Source organism: Coptis chinensis, chromosome 9 (assembly GCF_015680905.1).
Source record: "Coptis chinensis isolate HL-2020 chromosome 9, ASM1568090v1, whole genome shotgun sequence".
Classification (NCBI taxonomy): Eukaryota; Viridiplantae; Streptophyta; class Magnoliopsida; order Ranunculales; family Ranunculaceae; genus Coptis; species Coptis chinensis.
In genome coordinates this window covers 83,922,413-83,940,782 of record NC_141464.1, presented here as the reverse complement: position 1 = coordinate 83,940,782, position 18,370 = coordinate 83,922,413, and the positions used below count along the sequence as shown (strand labels likewise).

The 18,370-nt window shown below is 37.1% G+C and overlaps 3 protein-coding genes across 4 annotated transcripts; 2 read left to right on the top strand and 1 right to left on the bottom strand.

The window, feature by feature from the left end:
• Positions 1–925: 925 nt before the first annotated feature.
• Positions 926–2,875, top strand: LOC147478922 (cyclic dof factor 1-like). The gene is made up of 2 exons (XM_086583037.1): positions 926–1,090; positions 1,274–2,875. Exons 1-2 carry the CDS (start codon positions 1,016–1,018, stop codon positions 2,609–2,611), a joined length of 1,413 nt encoding a protein of 470 aa, XP_086439163.1. The 5' UTR covers positions 926–1,015; the 3' UTR covers positions 2,612–2,875.
• A 611-nt stretch (positions 2,876–3,486) lies between these two features.
• LOC147478921 (myb-related protein 1-like) lies at positions 3,487–6,363 on the bottom strand. Of its 2 annotated transcripts, XM_086583039.1 has the most exons (7): positions 5,498–6,363; positions 5,189–5,410; positions 5,014–5,090; positions 4,852–4,909; positions 4,645–4,720; positions 4,492–4,561; positions 3,487–4,359 (listed from the first exon to the last, which is right to left on the bottom strand). In XM_086583039.1, the coding sequence occupies exons 2-7, from the start codon at positions 5,394–5,396 to the stop codon at positions 3,691–3,693; spliced, it is 1,158 nt and encodes a 385-aa protein (XP_086439165.1). In that variant the 5' UTR covers positions 5,397–5,410; positions 5,498–6,363; the 3' UTR covers positions 3,487–3,690. The 2 variants fall into 2 exon arrangements, with proteins under 2 accessions (XP_086439165.1, XP_086439164.1); XM_086583038.1 differs by lacking the exons at positions 5,189–5,410; positions 5,498–6,363 and having other exon boundaries at positions 4,492–4,558; positions 5,014–5,108.
• Positions 6,364–11,031: 4,668 nt separating this feature from the next.
• ELF9 (RNA binding (RRM/RBD/RNP motifs) family protein) lies at positions 11,032–18,133 on the top strand. The gene is given in 14 exon segments (XM_086584901.1): positions 11,032–11,171; positions 11,268–11,370; positions 11,565–11,801; positions 11,804–11,982; positions 12,701–12,889; positions 13,073–13,165; positions 13,364–13,402; positions 13,610–13,699; positions 13,784–13,886; positions 15,182–15,262; positions 16,099–16,175; positions 16,349–16,429; positions 17,126–17,217; positions 17,766–18,133. Coding segments are annotated over 13 exon segments (1,503 nt in total). The 5' UTR covers positions 11,032–11,171; positions 11,268–11,270; the 3' UTR covers positions 17,908–18,133.
• The last annotated feature ends 237 nt before the right edge of the window (positions 18,134–18,370 follow it).

The following is an 18,370-nucleotide window of genomic DNA, read 5'->3' as shown; positions in this document are numbered from 1 at the left end:
CATATAACAAACTAAGACCAATGATCTTTGGCAGATCTGCAATGCAAATCCACATAACACAACTCGAAGTCGGCCTGTACTTCTTGACTGTTGTATTAGTTGCAGCACATGAATGGTAGCTTTGAAGTTAAGCACTCCGGTGAACACAGATTCGCTTGAAACAAGGTTTGCTCCTAAACCGTTGTCCACCTGGTATTAAGTCATGTTGTCCAAGGTAGAAGATAAAGAAAGGTTCACAAAGAATAAGATTGGGACTAAATAGAAAATGAATCGGAACCAGCATAAGGTGATCTTGAACAAAAACAGGTCGGTGTTCGTCTGAGAGGTTGTGTGCTCAACAATTAGTTCCGAGTGTCCCAATTACCTTCACAAGTTTTAATTGGTGGATGTATGCACTTGTAAGCTTTCTTTAACAAGGCCAGGTCACTTTTTGGGTTCCAATTGGAGAGTGGGATAATTGGAGAGTGGGATTAGTCAAGTGAGCAGAGCGAACAATCTTGGGCCGGGTTGGGGTAGGTGGCCCAAAATATTGGTTGGTTGGTTTCTCTCTGTTCTCAATTTCTCTCTCATTTTTTCCCCTAATACCTTTTCTCCTTCACCCAACTCTTTCTCACTCTCTACTGCCATGCAGTATACTAGTTTTAATCAGGCTAAATCGTAAATATGTAAACCATAAAAGTAGAAACTAATAAAAAGGATGTTAAATGACACGTCAGTTGTTGAAACACGAAAAGTCAACCCACAAACGCTGACGTGGATGTCGACAGGCACAGTCAGCTTAAAACTGTGTGACTGTAGCGTGTACTATTATTATGTAGTATCGTGTTTGTATTTGACTATTTGTGCTTGTCGTCTCTATTTTATCTATCTATCCAACTCCCAACTTTTTTTTTTTGTCAATTTTTATGTATGTTAGCGTTTTTTTTTTTTTTTTTTTTAATAAGTTTCCTTCCTTCATCATTCATCGGACCCTTAATACATGTCAAAGAAGATTAGAAAAAGGTAGATTCGACAGATGTATGATCCCACTGCCGTGAAGCTGTTTGGGAAGACCATCCCATCCCCTCAATCTCCACTTGTGCTGGCCGAGGTATTTGATGTTCATTTACATTTGAACTCACGTCACTTTTTCTTTTACTTGCACAAATAATACTACTTTACCTGGAAATAGCTCAATTTAATCTTACCTGGATTGGCCTCATTGTCATATTTGATTTGCTGCTAATGTAGTTTTATTTTTCCTTCCAATCTTAATGCTCTTTATTTCTTTCAGCATACACATGGAGGAAAAGAAAATCCGGAAGCTAGTGATAAATCTTCTGTTCTTGATAGTGCTAAACAAGATCCAAGTCAAGAGATCCAAGGAATGGTAGACCAGCTCAAGACTGATTGCGACGGCCAAGTGAAGCTTCTCAAGAAACCAGACAAGATTGTCCCATGTCCTCGTTGCAACAGTATAGACACAAAGTTCTGCTATTACAACAACTACAATGTTAACCAACCTAGGCATTTCTGCAAAAAATGTCAAAGATATTGGACTGCTGGGGGAACAATGAGAAATGTTCCAATTGGTGCTGGTAGGCGGAAGAATAAGCACATGGCATCGCAGTATCGCCACATAATGATGTCGCCTGCCACACAGGTTGACACCCCTGACTCAGCTCATCACCAGCTCAACTCTTGTGACGGAAATTCTACTGCTTTAAGGACCTCTAGTGGGGATGGAACTGTCTTAAAGTTTGGCTCCGATGCACCTCTCTGTGAATCAATGGCATCTGTCTTGAATCTTGGGGATCAGAAGAGAAAAGTTGAGACGACTGTTGTAGTTTCTGGAGGAAATGGAGAGGAGCCTTCGTCATGCGGGTCTTCCGTGTCAGCGTCTTCTTGTAAAATTGAATTGCCTGAAGATCCGGCTCAAGTGGGGCAATGGGGTATGCGAGGCTGTTCTGATGTGCCTACTGAGCCTCCCCTAAATCCTTTGCAATGTCATCCTGGCCAGCCTTTGGTTTATCCTTGGAACTCGGGTTGGAATAGTGTACCTGCTATAGCTGCAGGTGGTTGCTCTCCTGAGACGTTTTATAGATTGAATGGTGGTGATCCCAAGCAAGTACAGTGGGGTTCCACATCGATGGTGGTGGCTCCTACCTTCTGTACTCCAAGCATTCCCTTCCCCTTTGTGCCTGCTGCTTACTGGGGCTGCATGGGCAGCGGCTGGGCTGGAACGTGGAGTATGCCGTGGACTGCATTCCATGGAACCCAATCCCCTTCTTCGTCCTCTAGCAGAAGTGGCTGTTCAAATAGCGAGTCTCCAACTTTAGGCAAACATTCTAGAGATGCAAATATAAGAGGCGAAGGGAAAGATAAAATGGAAAAGTGTCTCTGGGTTCCTAAGACACTGAGAATTGATCACCCAGATGCTGCTGCGAAGAGTTCTATATGGGATACTTTAAGTATAAAGCCTAGTCAGAGTCAACCCTTTGCAAAAGGTGGTATTTTCAAAGCTTTCCAGCCCAAAACAGAAGTTGATGATAATGCTTCAAATGCCGCACAGGTCTTACAAGCAAACCCTGCAGCTTCGTCTCGTTCTCAGGCATTTCAAGAGAGCACCTAAGCCTTTTTGCAGGGGGTTTCTTATATAAAAAACGAAAAATGCTGATATTCTAAGCCGCAGTTGGGCATACTGGAAGTGGGTTTCTCCCTTTTAGTGGTATAAGGAGTGAAGCTCTCTGAAATGAGTCTGTTATAACATCGTTTTCTACTTGGGTTTGGAGGTGAATTTTGTTAGTATGTGGCTCTGTATAAAGCTCATTTGAGCAGCTTGTATGCATTAGATCTTACATTCGCAGGATTTATAAACGCGTATCGTTGTCCGAGAGTTTATGCTGTAAATAGCTGAGTAGCAGTTAATGGATTGTGCCAAATGCCGAAGATAAGTGTTTGTATAAATTTATCTTGTTTGGATACTGGAAATTCTCATTTATATTAAGTTCAACCTACTCAGTTACTCAGTTAGAGCTGCAGCTCTCTCACTATACGTCAGAGATTCAGAGGCCGAAAAGAAGACCATATTTACAAGGAACAACAGCAAATATGGAAGCAACTACCTAATAGAAAATTCAGTACTGGTGATTGAAGTAATCCAGATTCCAGAAGGCTATGTTGGTGGATTGATCCACACGGGTGCCGAAATTAATCTAGTCAAAAGTCGAAAACATGGATAGTTGCTACTATGTCGAACTCCATTTCAAGCTAATTGTTGTGCCGCCAGACTCACGTGAGAAGAAGACAAAAAACATGGAAGGTTGCTTTGAAGAAAGACAAAACCAAGAGCAATTGGGAATCACCAACTAAGATGAACATGAACATAATAAGAACCTATTCTTTGAAGTGAAGATCTTCTCCTATTTGATTTAGACATATTATCCTGATTAAGAATTTAAGATGTGTCCTGTTTTTATCCTGGGGCCTGGGGAGTAATTCCCAGAATTTGCTGAATATTCCAGTATCTTGCTGAAATTTTGAATAGGCGCGTTATTTATTTTTTCGGTGAGTTTTATGACGGATTGAGATCATCGCATCTGGTCGCTGTACATACTAGCATCCCAATCAGAACTAACTGTGTTGAGTTCTTTTAGTTTTAGAACGCATGCAATAAACACTGCGTCCATTACACTAGAAAATTACAAACTCTCAGCTCCAGCTGAAACCATTTAAGTCCAACTGGGAAGCAGCGTCATTTTCGTCGTGGACATTCAAATCGAGCTTTGAGTTCAGATAAGGCAGAGCAAAGACTTTAAGTTTCTTCTCATTCCCCAGCTGACTCCCGGCTGTTTCTTTAGGTCTCATGTCGGAAATGCTGCTACTGCTCCCCTTTTCTCCTTGTTGTGATGCAATTCTCATTGAAAAGTCACTAGAATTTATTTGTGCGGGAAACATCATTCTTTCAGTGTCTTTTCCTATTGAGCAGGAAGGAAACAGATTGTTCTCATTCCTGTTTCGGCACCATTGAGGCTCATTTGTTTCACACTGCGGCTCCTCTCTTGATCCCATGGTTACCTTATCATTTATATTATCAGTGTGATGATGATAGGGTGTCAACCTAATGCAGGGGATTTCTTGGTCCTTCTGAGATCCCTCGCATGATGAGGTCAAGCAACTGTCCATGGAACCATCTGGCGGCCCAGAGTTGAGGCATTCATTGGATAATTTGGAAACCAGTTGGGAGATGTGCACTTTGGCATCCTCCAGTCCCGTACAAACTCCTAGCTTTTGTTTTCCAAGTGTCTCCTGGGCTTTCTCTAGAACCGACTGTAGATATTTCCCCTGGGCTTCTATCCGTAGCTGTAAATGTCGCTGCACCTACATATAGAATAGGCGTTCGTTGATTGTAAGTTCAGCACATATATCACATGCATTCACTCCCAGCTATTTAACATTTTGTTGGATGATGATGATGATGATGATGGTTATGGTAACTCATTAGACTATTACCTCAAGCTGTTCGTTTAGCCTTCTTTGCACTTCGATTTGCATCTCCAATGCTTCACTTATCTGCAAGCTTCTGATACATTTAAGTTCTTCTGTCAGTTCAGGTCAAAGCCAAAGAACGTATATACAAATATTTTTCGGTGCTCGAAGTGTTACTTGTTTGTTTGGGATCCTGTCGTGAGTGCTCCACTTGCATCACACATCCTATCCCCTGCTTCTGCAGCCATGAAACCTGTCACAGTAACGTAAGTTAATGCCTTCCATAAAATTTAAAATTTGTAATGTGGGTATTCTGAATAATGAGGTACTATGTGTACTTTGTCTTAAGATGAAGTTGGAATACTCGAAAAGGTGTTATCCTACCTGCTTTGTTGTTCCCTGTATTAGCTTGTCCATGGAGATTCTTGCTGAGCCTGTACTTCTGAAATTAGAAAAAATTGATTTGGTTTTATGCTGTCTAGCAGATTATTAGTCATACCTAATCCTCAATGAAATCTTTGGGAAGTTTTCTTCAATATACTTTACCTGTAAATGGCTCTTTAGATGGTATAGGGTAAGTCCTGGAATCCCCATGAGCTTCATAACCGTCTTTGGTGTTGCCTCTGCGGCAAACATATAGAAGGTTGAATTAGCAGAATAAGACACTGGTGCATGTTCCTGAAATTAGCTTATATAGAAAGGTAAAGAAAGAGATACTCACTGTCTGCTCCTCCAAGCTGATTGACAGCTTCTATGAAACGCTCATGCAGCTCAGGCATCCATTTTAATCTAGGCTTAGCATCAGTAGAGAGAACCAATCCTGTGTCACCACAAGCATTTCCTCCTCCTTGCAGGAAAACATGCTGTCTTTCTGGAAACCTTGAAGAAGGATAGCTGTTTTTCCCGTTCTGGTGATTGTGATGATACATATCCTTTCTTTTTACTGAGATGGATAAATGAGAATTAAGACAATATTACAGGTAAATAATAGTCACAACACAAATTAAAGTGATACTCAGTTCGTGCATACCTTGCCTTGTCTCTCCGTTTGATATATTATTTCACGTTGGGACTCTATAATATTGTTACTCAAATGCTTGAGACCTTTAGCTGCTTCTGATCTTTGACCCTCTTCCACATATAACAAAGCGTGTCTGGGGTTGTCATTTTAAAGGGACAACAAAAATAGTTCGGAGGGAAGGCATAGATCGAATATCGAACAAAAATGATGGACCACTCGATCCAATTCAATCTTCACAGCGACTCGGAAAGAGATCTTGTCCTTCCTGCTTTTGGAATCTGTAGGCCCATTATTCACACAAATTCACTTTCTATTCTCAGATAGCACCCTTGAAATGTGCTACAACTTTTGTTTCCCTTCATATCAGTTCCTATGGCAAAAGCAAGAATCTCATTCCCTTGTAGAAGCCTTGAAGTTTGTCTCGACTTTCTTTCTTTGATCTGGTTGAAGTTTTTTTTATCTTATAATATCTGATGTCTCAAAACCTTCAACAAATAACTAAATCAATAAATCCCACTAATGGAATCTGTATATAGATTTGATCGTCAGTAAAAAGAAAACTGATCGATGATGTTACTTGTATATTAAAAAATGCACGAGTGGATCAATTCCAAGCTAGCTAGTAAAACGAGCATTGGTTGGTGGAAGACTGGAGATGTCCTAGAAGATTCTTTTGACTGGACTCTGGAAGAGCATCTAGAAACTGGGGAATTAGATACATCAAGGAGAAAGAGAGAGAGAGAGAGAGAAAATGGGTGGAGAGATGCTCCTCTTTAGGAAGTGTCTGAAAGCAAGGAATGGAATAAGGAATACAGTTCTTAATCATTTGTCTCCTTCACTCAGTTTGGTACTTATTCAAACTACACACAAATAACAAATAGAACTAGCTAGGTAGGCATATATATGTAGTCTACAATTCTACATTCTCCACTCTGGAGATAGCCATGAGATTAGTAACTGGCCCCATGCCGGCAAATTCAAATGTCTTGGGACCTATCAAGAAAAGAAAGAAAAAAGTATTGTACTTGTTCCTATACTTGCATGGACGCACCACGGAACAGGACAGGTTTGCAGCCTTGGGCATGACCCTATTGAGCATCAAACATTTCCCTCTTAGAACCTCGATCTTCTTCCAAAAGTACTTTGATACTAGTTAGAGCATTCCCAATCACAGTCACTATGGAGGGAAATTGACAATTTTCACCGTTTTTTGGAAAAAAACTCTTGCCCAATGCAAGGGTGACAAAGTCAGTCAGTTGTGATTAAGTGAAAACAAGAGTAGCTGAGTTGTGAACTTCGGATGGGATGTTTTATTCCGACTCGTGTGTGTGTGTGTTTTGTTTTTTTTTTTTTTTTTTTTTTTTTTTTTTTTTTTTTTTTTTTTTTTCGGTTTTTTTTTTTCAATTTTTTCAGACGTAATATTTCATTCCGTCCGGCACATTTTTTCGATTTTTACATTCAGACGGAATCAAACATCTCGTTCGAAATTCAAACTCACCTTTGCATCGGACAATCTCACCTTATTTTTCACCAAAACGATAGAAAACAAGAGAAATTGAACTTAAATAGATGTGAAAAATTCTTGCTTGCATTGGGAATGCTATTACAAATGGTTTACAACGAATTTGTTCTGCCATTATTAACTGTTAAGTACTCATTCCATGGTAGTGTCCATTGTGTTTCGCCAAACAACACCGAAAACAATAAGAACATCAAAATCAATCATATGGTTAACCATGTGTACGATGTTTACTGGTCATCGCATGTTGACTGCATGTGACGGTCAATTTTTCAAAAAAGAAGTAAAGATTATTATTCCATATGGAAAAGAAAAGTTATGATTCTAAGGAATTGGCATTTGGAATCTTCCCCATGCAAAGATTTCAATGCTCATAGAAAATGGCTTGTCTATTATTCCCTGGTCAAGAATCTGGCTATTCTTGTATCTAAAACCACAAAAAATGGGTTCCCTGAACTTTTCCCTTTAACTGCTAGTTTGGGAAGATGCTTTGAATTTTTTAACTCAAAGAAACTTACCATTCTCTTGGATAAGATTCACATATTCTCAGGCCGGCAAAACAAGCAGCCGCTTCCCGCAATCCAAGGGCCCCCCAATATATTCTAACCCAAGTACAGTCCATTATTATTTTATGGGGTGAAAAAAAAAGTTTACTATTGTTTATCATTTATTTTAATTAGTTAGATAAACGTTTTTATATTGGAAAATTAGAAATTAAAAAATCACATTAAACCCTTTCGTTTCTCTCGCGTTTTCGCCTTCTCTAACAAATAAACCGGCATGCTTCCTTAACTAATTAAACTTCTTCATTACCCTATGACAAATTATCAAATGCGAGGCATTGAAGCCATCACTTCAATCTTCTTATCTCTATCATTTTTTTTGTCTTATTTGGTTTTTCTATATTGTTTAATTTTGTGTATAATTTTTTTTTCTCTCTCTGTTAAATAAATCTATTGAAATTTCAAATTTGTGACATTGTTGTATGACCACGATCTGCTATGATGTTCTTGGTGTAAGACATTTTTTTATTCCTTTAGTCTTCTTCATGTATTTATAGTGTCTTGTCTTGGATCTATCTGTTTGTGAGAATCTCCCTCACAACATTTTTATGATTCTACTTCATTTTGTATTTCTATTCTTTTTATCAATAAAATTCAATTATATAAAATAAAAAAAATAAAAAATTGTGAGGAGACTATTAAAAAAGAAAAAGTGAGAGAGAATGTTATGATCAATTTTTACAATAATTTTTATCTTATAAATTATTTGTTAAATAAACTAAGGGTTTGAATTGATATGAAATAACGTAAACAAATCTATAAGATGTAAATTTTTTATTTATTGGAACTTTGCTTAGGCCCCCGATTGCCTTGAGCCGCCCCTGCATATGATATTCTCAATGTAATTTTCCGTCACTTCTTCCATTTATTTATATATGTATATAATCAAGGCCGTTATTTTAGTCACAAGCAGGGACGGATCCATTTTTTTGGTGAATCTACCATCTATATACTAAAGTAGAGACTTCCAATGAAAAACTTTTTCTCTCCTAGGTAACACTCTAATATGAGAATTAACCTTTTCTAATAGCCCCTACAATGCTGCCATGTAGACTTCTCTCTCAATTAAAACTCTCGACTTGTTAAGAAACCTAAAGACCTCCAAATTAGCAAAATTTTCTATACTGCCTCCACTTATCTCTTTCGAGTCTCGACTTATATATATTTTCTTGATGGGGCATAAAATATTTAATACGTTGATAGAATTAATCCGTTGGAAAATACCAATCCACAATTAAGGACGGTAAGATTGGTGTGGTTATATATTTTTTTAAGAGGCAATGTTTATGAGCTGGAGGACTTTTGATATAAACTTTTACATGGAGAGCATGCATAAACGTTGTCTATTAGGATCCTCTTAAATTGTTGACCTTAACTATTATTTTTTTTTTTATCTTCACCACTGGTAATGCATAACCGACGACAAAGAAGAATTCATCAATATTAGTGGTGATTATTGAAGATTTGCATTGTTTAAATTATTAACTTGTTTGTTTACTTAAATTTACACAAAACAAGAGTCAATTAAAGAAATTATATTGTACGTTCAAAAATAGTCTAGACAGTATGTTCTCTGCGTTAATTTTTGTTTAACATGTTATTGTTCAACTCAGTTCGACATTACATGAATCACACATTATAAAAGTGATACTTGAGGAGAGAAATTGTGCAAATGAAGCAAATTATTAGTAATGTTAGTAGTGGATCACTAGGTTTAGTAGTTTATACTCCTAGGAGACTTCCGTGAAAGAGCCATATAACTTAAATCTTTTCCATTAAAAATTGCTAGACCAAAACCATAATCGGAAATGGATGCTTTACCTGGATTGCATAGGGCACATGTGATAAATTGATAGAGTACGTATTGGAGCATAGAACACATTTGATCTTAATAGTGTTTTAGGGCATAAACAATGTTTGAATATTGTGATTTATATACCCAAAATACCTAAAAAATATCGGGCGTATGCCCGGGCTCAAAATCTAGTTATATACTATTATAACTATTTTTTTTTTCGACGGAAAAGTTGCTATGCCGTCTGTTTTTATTTTTTTCTTTTAATTTAGATGATTTAGGCTTTGGTTCTACTATTAATAAAGATATTAGGCTTTGGTAGTTTGGTGTCACTTTTCAAATTAATTAGGCTTCAGTTCTACTTATGTTTGTTGACTGATGGTCAATCTGCTTCCTTTTTCAATTTTGGGTGTGAGCAGCTTTTTCTCTCTTCTCCACCCTCCGAGACGCCCCCACTGTTTAGTAGTTATCTAGTATTTGGGGTTTCAACTTCTTTTCTGTATTTTTTCTCCTTTGGTGCAACATATTAACCAAGATGGATACTAAAGTTTTTCATCGATCTGGGTGGGAAATTCGTCATCACCAGCTCTTTAAAAGGAAAACGATAGAAGTAAGTGATATTGCTGGAATTCCCATTAATATGAAACGCACTCTACGTGTAGAGAAAGTAATGGGAATCTCTTGTTGTTGTACACTTGTACGTAATTGGGTAAAGACGCACAAATGCACAATCCCGACCATAGGAGCCAAAGTACAATTGTGGGCTTCCTCGAATCCATGATAGTAAGATGAAATCGAATCTGTGTCTTTGTTAAGATAGGTACAGTCACTCGATCTGCAGTTTAAGAGGACTGAGCTTTGACATATCAGTACGCATTTGCCAAAAACAATGGACTGAGGGAGACATGGCCCTTCACCACCCTCAAATAGATCATTTTGTGCAAGTACAATGTATTCCAATAGTACAAGCTTGCATTCCCCTGTGGGAAATGAGATTAACCTGCTATGCAGCATCGACAAGCAAGTCCTAGATTCACAAATTCAGAATTTTTTTGGCCCGCAAACTATATGTTCAATTGTTTTTAACCCCATTTTCGCCAAACTAACTCGATCAAGGCTCTGTTGGCGGTGAGGATTGGTAAATGTTACACGAATTGTCATGGATTTGTCTCAGAGAACAAATAACGAACTAAAGTATTTGCGTCCATTATTGTCATGGATTTCTTCTTCTTGTTATTGGCACAAGGACCCGTTCAGAATTATGAACTATATATATGCGCAAGAGGAGAAGAGTGATATATAATGAAGAAGGATATCTAACTTAAAACCAATCTCTACACTAAATAATAGCCGGTTCATTCCAACCCTCTTCACTATAATTACAATTACCATTTATAATTAGAATCCAAAAAATCCATGCTAACTATCGATTTCGAGGGATAGGTTTCAAAACTTAAAAAAACCTATGGCTAACAAGATTTGCATACTTGTTTGTAATAAGTGGTGAGGTCTCAAAAATTATATATATTTAAGTGCGAGGCTTTACACAACAGTATATATGTTGCTTTACAAACTAGAAGAGTTATATATAGAGTGCTTGGGTAGAAAAGTTGGAAAATTGGTTCGGCGGTATATGCGAGAAATTAGAAGCGATAGTATTGAAATTGGTCCGACATTTGGGCGATATATCGGAGTCAATAGTTGCACCGGTTTTTTGTGGTTTCTAATTTGAAGCAGAAGCTCGGGGTGGGTTTTTATTAATCTTTCTGCCTCCGTGAAAGAGTTGATCGATCGATTGATTTGTAGGTAAGTCCTTCTTACACATATATATATAAAGTTTATTTGTTTCGAATAAAAATGTGATTCAACAACGTTGCTAACTATGCATTTATGTAGTAGTAGGGCATGGAGAACGACGCCTCCAAATCGGAACTAGTAGAAGGCTGGTTTATTCTTTCTCATAATCACGATAATCTCGGCCCTTACACTTGTTCTGAGTTGCAAGGTAGTTGCTCTCTTTTATATATATAAACAAACGAAAAAACGACTTGTAAATTTATTACTACTTTCTTTTGGGATTTCAGTTCTTCCAGTAGCCAATAGCAAGGTTTCAGGACAATTCTTACACCTGTATCATGTTCATTTGCTTTAATGAGCTATTGAACCATCTACTGAGCTGTATTTACTTCACCTGGGCAGCGCATTTCCTTAATGGATACATCTCTCCAGATACGCTGTTGTGGACTCAAGGCCGAACCAACTGGATGCCCTTGTCCTCAATTCCTGATTTACTCAACAGAATATCTCTACCCGCACCCGAGGCCCTTCCCCATATTAATCACGCAACCTTGTGTTCAGAGACCACTGCTGCTGCTGCTGATGATGATGATGATGAGTTCGTCAAATGGCAGAAGGAGGTCAAAGAGGTGGAGCTTGAAGAAGGGGAATCTCACCAGCTCACTACACCGCTGATGCTTCTCATTCCAATCAATTAAAAGAATTGGATGGGAATGCTAATGGTAGGCCTTCCATGCCGCCGGATGGTGAAGAAGAATTTGTTGACGATGATGGAACTAGTTATAAATGGGACCGTGGACTTGGAGTATGGGTGCCTCAAGTAAGTTTTACTCTTCTGCATAGCTCAAGTAAGTTTTTTACTCTTCTGCATAGCTCAAGTAAATTTTTTACTCTTCTGCATAGCTCAAGTATGTTTACTTTGTGTTTTCAGTTTTAATAAAAATATTGTTTTTCCCAGCTTTGGAGTGTCATTCACTGAAAAACATGTATGTATTATAAATATTGAGTGAGAATATTCTTCTCAGAAAAAAAAAAAAACTTCCCCAAAATGTTTTCAAAGATATTTAGTTACAGATAATACTCTTTCTCCATCATTTCCTATAAAAATAATTATTCTTCTGTAAAAATATTCCTTATTCATTTCTCCATATTTTTTCTGTGTTTGTTATTTTCCTATGTTACATGGACACGCCATATTTCTAAAATAATCCGTGTCGGATTCACATCGATGTGTCCGTGTCGGACACACACGGACACATATTGTGTCAGACACTCTGTATCCATGTCTGTGTCAATGTAACTTAGTTGTTTTCTCATTAGGATGAAAAACTGTTGTGTTCATTTAATACAAGGTAATAGATGCTACTCTGTGAATTCCTTTTTTTCCTCCCTAAATTGCTGCGTGAGTGCTTTCGTCTAAATATATATATTTTTTCCTCTTATTTCAATTTTTGACTGATTGTCATTGTTATTTAACAGCATCAGCTCTCCCGTTTACATCATTTTGGTTAATTCGTAAATTGCTTATTCTGTTTCAGGACAGTGCATTCTTCAAAAGTGAGGCATTTAAGTTAGAAGATATGACTTATTTGCACGAGGATGAATTGTTTCCCACTCTGAATGTTACTGAAAGCGCTTTAGAAGAGGTTGCTAATGGCAGTGATGTGGGAGCTGAATCAAAACCTGATCGAAAGCGAAAGTTGCCTGACAAGGAGGCTGAGAAGAAGGTTTTTCTCTTAGTCTGTAAAATATGTATACTACTTTTCTATATTCTACGTGGCAGGATGCTTTTATGTGCAATTTATTCTTTTCTCATGTCCCCTTGACATTTTAAAATGTACTTATTTTTTGTTTTTTCCTTAAAATGAAAAATTTGGAGTTATTGAATGATATTTCTTTTACTTGTACAGGAACCTAACAAACCTCCAGACAGTTGGTTTGATTTGAAGATCAATACCCATGTTTACGTGACTGGGCTTCCTGATGATGTCACTGTTGAGGAAGTAAGTCATGTTCTTTATTTATTATTTGCTCTTTGTTTGCAGTATCATTCTTAGGTCTTCTTGCCAGGATATATACATGGCTGTAGCCATATGGCATACTTAATCAGTAGTTAGGAGTTGACATGCCATTGGCCACATAAGATTTTTCAATGCTATATAGATGTGCCTGTAAATGAAATTATTTGGTATTCCGTGCAGGTGGTAGAAGCTTTTTCCAAGTGTGGCGTCATAAAGGAGGTGCAAAAACTTGTTTTTCATTGATTTTAATTACTTCACAGAATTATCTAACTGGTGCAGCTGCCTTTGATCTTCTGGAATTTGTTGGGTCTTGTCCAGAGTCCAGTGTTTTGTTTTTTTTTTTTTTTTTTTTTGGACTCTATTGAACCTAAACTGTATTATGTTGTGTGATTGTGCTCTGACATTTTTATATGATAACTATTCTAGGATCCTGAAACAAAAAAACCACGTGTGAAGATATATGTTGATAAAGAAACTGGAAGGAAAAAGGGAGATGCACTTGTGTCATACTTGAAGGTATTTTTTTAGATGTTACTATTTTTGGTGATGCATTATTAATCAAAAAGTTCACTTTGAGTTTATTTATCATTATGTTACTAGGAGCCTTCTGTTGGTCTTGCGATCCAATTTTTGGATGGTTCACCATTGCGGCCAGATGGAAAGGTTTCTATGTCAGTGAGCCAAGCGAAGTTTGAACAGAAAGGTAAAACTAACTCCACAATAATGCTCTGCAATTTTGTCATTTTTGGGATTTTCAGTTAATTGTCTTATATTTGATATATCAGTACATTAGATAGTCACTTATCTTCACAAAATGACATTGCATTCAGCAAGGGGTTTTTTTTTCCCATTACAAACTGACTATCAAACTTTATGTGCAAGTGAAAAAACTTTGCCTAACATTGAAAATTATTCCTGCTTATATGCATTTATGCACTGTATTTTGAATGATACAAGTTCCTTTTATTGTTTTCACACTCTTTGTATACGTTTGGTGAACCCTAAATCCACTTTGACAGTTGGTTATAGGGTAAATACATTATAGAGTAGTGTTTTTTCCCTTGTTGGAATATAGTAAGCATCAAGGACATCTATTGTACTCATTGTATATGGAAATACAACTTGTTTCGAATTGTTACAGGGAAATCACAACCAAAGGCTAGTTCTGATTTATATGACGTGGTGTGTGCAGTCCAAAAGTTGAAATCAATAACAAGCATAAAATATCGTAATTGTGACCACATTAGAAGTGTATAAATAGTTGACAATTGGATATATGCTATAGTTGTGGTTTCTGACTTTCTATAATTCTATAAACTATTACCGATTTCTTTAATCACTCTGCACCCACTGAATGATCCAAAAGGTCTAGTTTTTCTGGTTTTGAATTTAGGTGGAAACTTGAAGATATTTCTATTAGATTAAGATTAGTTGAAATCCTTTGTGGTATCATTGTTCATTGCGAACCTAGTCTAGCTGAGGCCAAATCAACTAAACAAACAGTAGCATTATTGTTAGCCAGGGTGGACACTTATAATTTGCTGCTGCTGCAATACCAATCTGTGGTGATAGTGGTGGCTGTGACACGGTCAGAAATAGTGATGAAGTCAGGGGGACTGGCATTCGTGTCCAACTGTCCATGTGAAAGTTGTTTTCACCATTGGAACACAATTTGGACATGCACCATATGCAGTTATTACATGCATGATTCCACTAAGGTCGAAGGTCCAAGCTCTTTCCTAGCGCCGTATGTATATCAATAACAAATGCATGATTCCAACAAGGGGGAGTTTGTAAATCATGATGCTAAATCTGGATTGGGAATCATCAAAATTTTGAGGGTGCAAATGAATGCTGTCTCAGGATATATAATTTGTTCTTGTAGTATTTGTTACAAATTGTTATTACAATTGTTATCATGTTAGTGACCAGTAAAGAGAAGAAATATTATCAACTCCTGGACTTGTATATCACAAAGCTTTCTATTTTCTTCGGCAGGGGAAAAGTTTGTTGCGAAACAAACAGATAAGAGAAAGAAAAAGAAGTTGAAGAAGGTTGAAGACAGGATGCTTGGTTGGGGTAAGTTCTCATAATACAGTAAACGTGCTATTGTGCTCTACCTTATTTTTAGCAGCGTTGTTTTGTTGTTTTAAAATTGAGAGAGAATTGGTGAAAGTTAAGTACTTTTCATTGCTGATGAATTGTAAGATCTCAGCACTACAAAAAGGGTCTTGATCAGTGTACTGTATTAGTTAACCCCTACTGTTTGTTCTATGTTTATTGACTCACTTGGAAATTGTGATTTCCACGAGATGATGAGTTGATGGCCTCCAGTCCTCAACATGTAGAGAATCTCCACCAAAGCAGCATATTCCAAAGTTTCTAACTCCATTTAATGTTGTGTCTTATTAATTGTTAAAATGGACGATGCACACTGCATGCTTTTTCAAATTGTACACCCTTCAGTAGAAATTGTAGTTTTGAATGATATTTTATGGGGGATGATCTATATGGTTTACAACATCGTTCCCCACAAAAATCAGACAACAGAGAATTTTTACATGCCAAGCAACTAAGAGTGAACTATATACGAAGAGTAGAATTATACAGATCGTGACCCTTAAACTTACTATAAATTATATCTAAGAGTTGTCAGGCTCATGTTAATCAAGTTGGCGAATGCGTTATACTAAGCACACATCTGTTACCAGAAAAATGTCACGCCATTTTTTTTTGGTGAGGTTTGATCATGTCAACCATCTCTGTTACTAGCCAAATCCTGATCAAAGTCAGGTTGAGCTATGACCCTCTAGTGGGTCTGCCCAAGTTATATTCTAGTCTTTGTTGTGTCTATTTTAAGTTAATCTGTCAATCTGTATGTTGGAAATTCTTTAATTTACCAGTGTTTGGTATAGGTGGGCGTGACGATGCAAAGGTGTCAATTCCTGCAACTGTTGTTCTTCGCAATATGTTCACACCTGCTGATATGAGGGTAATGGATGGACCTTACTGTTCTTATTTGATTAAGAAAATCCCTTTTCAACACATAAACATGACAAATAGGGTCCTTTTCTTTTCCTTGTCAGCACTCAGCAAGCATCCAAGGGAATTTTTAAGTTTGTCATTAGATTATATTTTTAAAGCGCTATCTTTTTATGTTTGCAGTCTGATGAAAACTTGCTGTCAGAATTGGAGGAAGATGTCAAATCGGAATGTGAAAAGCTTGGTCCAATCGAATCAATCAAGGTATGCATGAAGCTGATTAATTATTAGTGCACTGCAGAATTATGATGTATAGGCTCTCTTGTTTGGGAGTAAGTATGAAATTGAATTATTAGTGCACTGCAGAATTATGATGTTTAGCTGTTAGTCTCTTTCCAAGTTGACCAAACAATAGATGCCAGAGATTCTCTTTGGATGTGGTAGGAACATCAATTGACTTGAATGATTGAATGAAAGGATTCTATGACCGGTAAAGGCAACCTCTAGTTAGGTCCAAATGCTCGAACAAGCTACAGAACACCTCAAAAAAGTGTGGAGGATGTAAATGCGGCTGGAACACAGAGACTAACGGTTTCTGTCACAAGTATTGCAAACGTTTCACTAAATATGTGTATATTTTCTTTTCCCGTTTCCGCTCTTGATACGGGTGTTACGAAAGTATGTTTCATTAGCTGGTGCTAGCCTTCATTGAAATAAAGATAAATCACAATAGCAGCTCATTTACTTGTTTTAATAGGATAATACTGTCAGTTCAGTTCAATTGAAAGATTAAATGTATTTATAGTTTCTGTGTTGTATCACATGTTTTGTTTATGTCAGGCACAAAACAATATCCATGATAAATGTGATCTGTAGTATCTGTTTATTATATCTGTTGCAACTATAATATCCTGATAATTAAATGATGTTTTATTTTATTTCTTTTTCTTATGCTTGTAGATCTGTGAGAATCATCCACAAGGTGTTGTGCTAGTGAAATTTAAGGACAAAAATGATGCCCAGAAGTGCATTGAGTCAATGAATGGCAGATGGTAATCCCTCTTTTTTAACTGCTTCCTTTCCCAAAGTTTAGGTTTCTGCATGTCTGCATTACAGGCAAAAAATAATGGATAGTGAATGAAAAATTATTGAACTCAGAACCAATGATAGCTTATCTTTGGGTCTTTGAAGTTATTTAATAAGACATTTCCGGTCTTTTATAGAATGTGATTTCTTTTGTATGACTTATGTTAACATACAACACAAGGAGTAGTTTCTTACTATGATTTTATTGGGGATGATTGCTTTGTTTCACTTGTCAATCTTTTGATGGCAATGATAGATGCTTCCGGAATTATAGATGTTTCACTCAGTAAACAACCAATTATAGTTTGAACCCCACCCCCGACAAATCCCACCCCATCCCCAATACCAAAAGCGAAGAAGAAAAGGAAAGGTTATTTGTTGTTGGAATTTTAGCGGCTAAAGTAGCTCAATGAGTTGTATCTCTGTTAGGAAATGAAGTAGTTAGAACCCAGTCGCTGAATTTCTTAATCAATTCCTGTAATATCCGTATCTTACTGTTGCAGTTTATTTTCAGGTTTGGCGGTGAACAGGTACATGCCAGCATGGATGATGGTTCTGTTAACCATGCTTTGATTCGTGATCTAGATTATGATGCTGCTCGATTGGATCAATATGGCGCAGAGCTTGAAGCGGAGTCAAATACTTCAGCTCCATGAGTATTTTGTTTCCCCCCTGTTAATCAGTGTAGTGAAGTTTTAGATGCAAGCAGAGAGGGGTTTTGGGCTCCGATATTTTGTTTGAACCTCTGCAGTGTCTGATATGAGAATTATATGGTAGAAGCATCTATGGTTTTGATGAAGTTAATTGGTAAATTTGGGAAGTTTGTAAAGATGTCTTTGTAAATTGCTTGGTGTTTTTTAAAGTGGTATTTGGATTTTGATATTGTCAATGCACAAGGAACTTGTCCCCATTGGTGAGTGATCCAAATATCTCTATTTGTCAGAGGTTTTGAAACATAGGTAGGGATTGGTGAAAAAATTAAGATATGACAAAAGTAGCAAGTCCTGGTAGTCCACAGTTGTAGATAATTTTTTTGAAATTATACGAACAAAATGTAGAAAACATGAGTCGGAAGATTTGATCAAGTCGGGTTTGTGTGGGCTTTGATTTGGGTTGGGC

Bases quoted from the DNA above. Each gene is read 5' to 3' on its own strand.
- LOC147478921 (XM_086583039.1), bottom strand. From the start codon at position 5,396: ATGTATCATCACAATCACCAGAACGGGAAAAACAGCTATCCTTCTTCA. The intron at 4,562-4,644 runs GTAACACTTCGA...TAAATGTATCAG, and splicing joins ACAGGATCCCAAACAAACAA to AAGCTTGCAGATAAGTGAAG. The intron at 4,360-4,491 runs GTAATAGTCTAA...TTCTATATGTAG, and splicing joins GGCTAAACGAACAGCTTGAG to GTGCAGCGACATTTACAGCT.
- LOC147478922 (XM_086583037.1), top strand. From the start codon at position 1,016: ATGTATGATCCCACTGCCGTGAAGCTGTTTGGGAAGACCATCCCATCC. The intron at 1,091-1,273 runs GTATTTGATGTT...TATTTCTTTCAG, and splicing joins CTCCACTTGTGCTGGCCGAG to CATACACATGGAGGAAAAGA.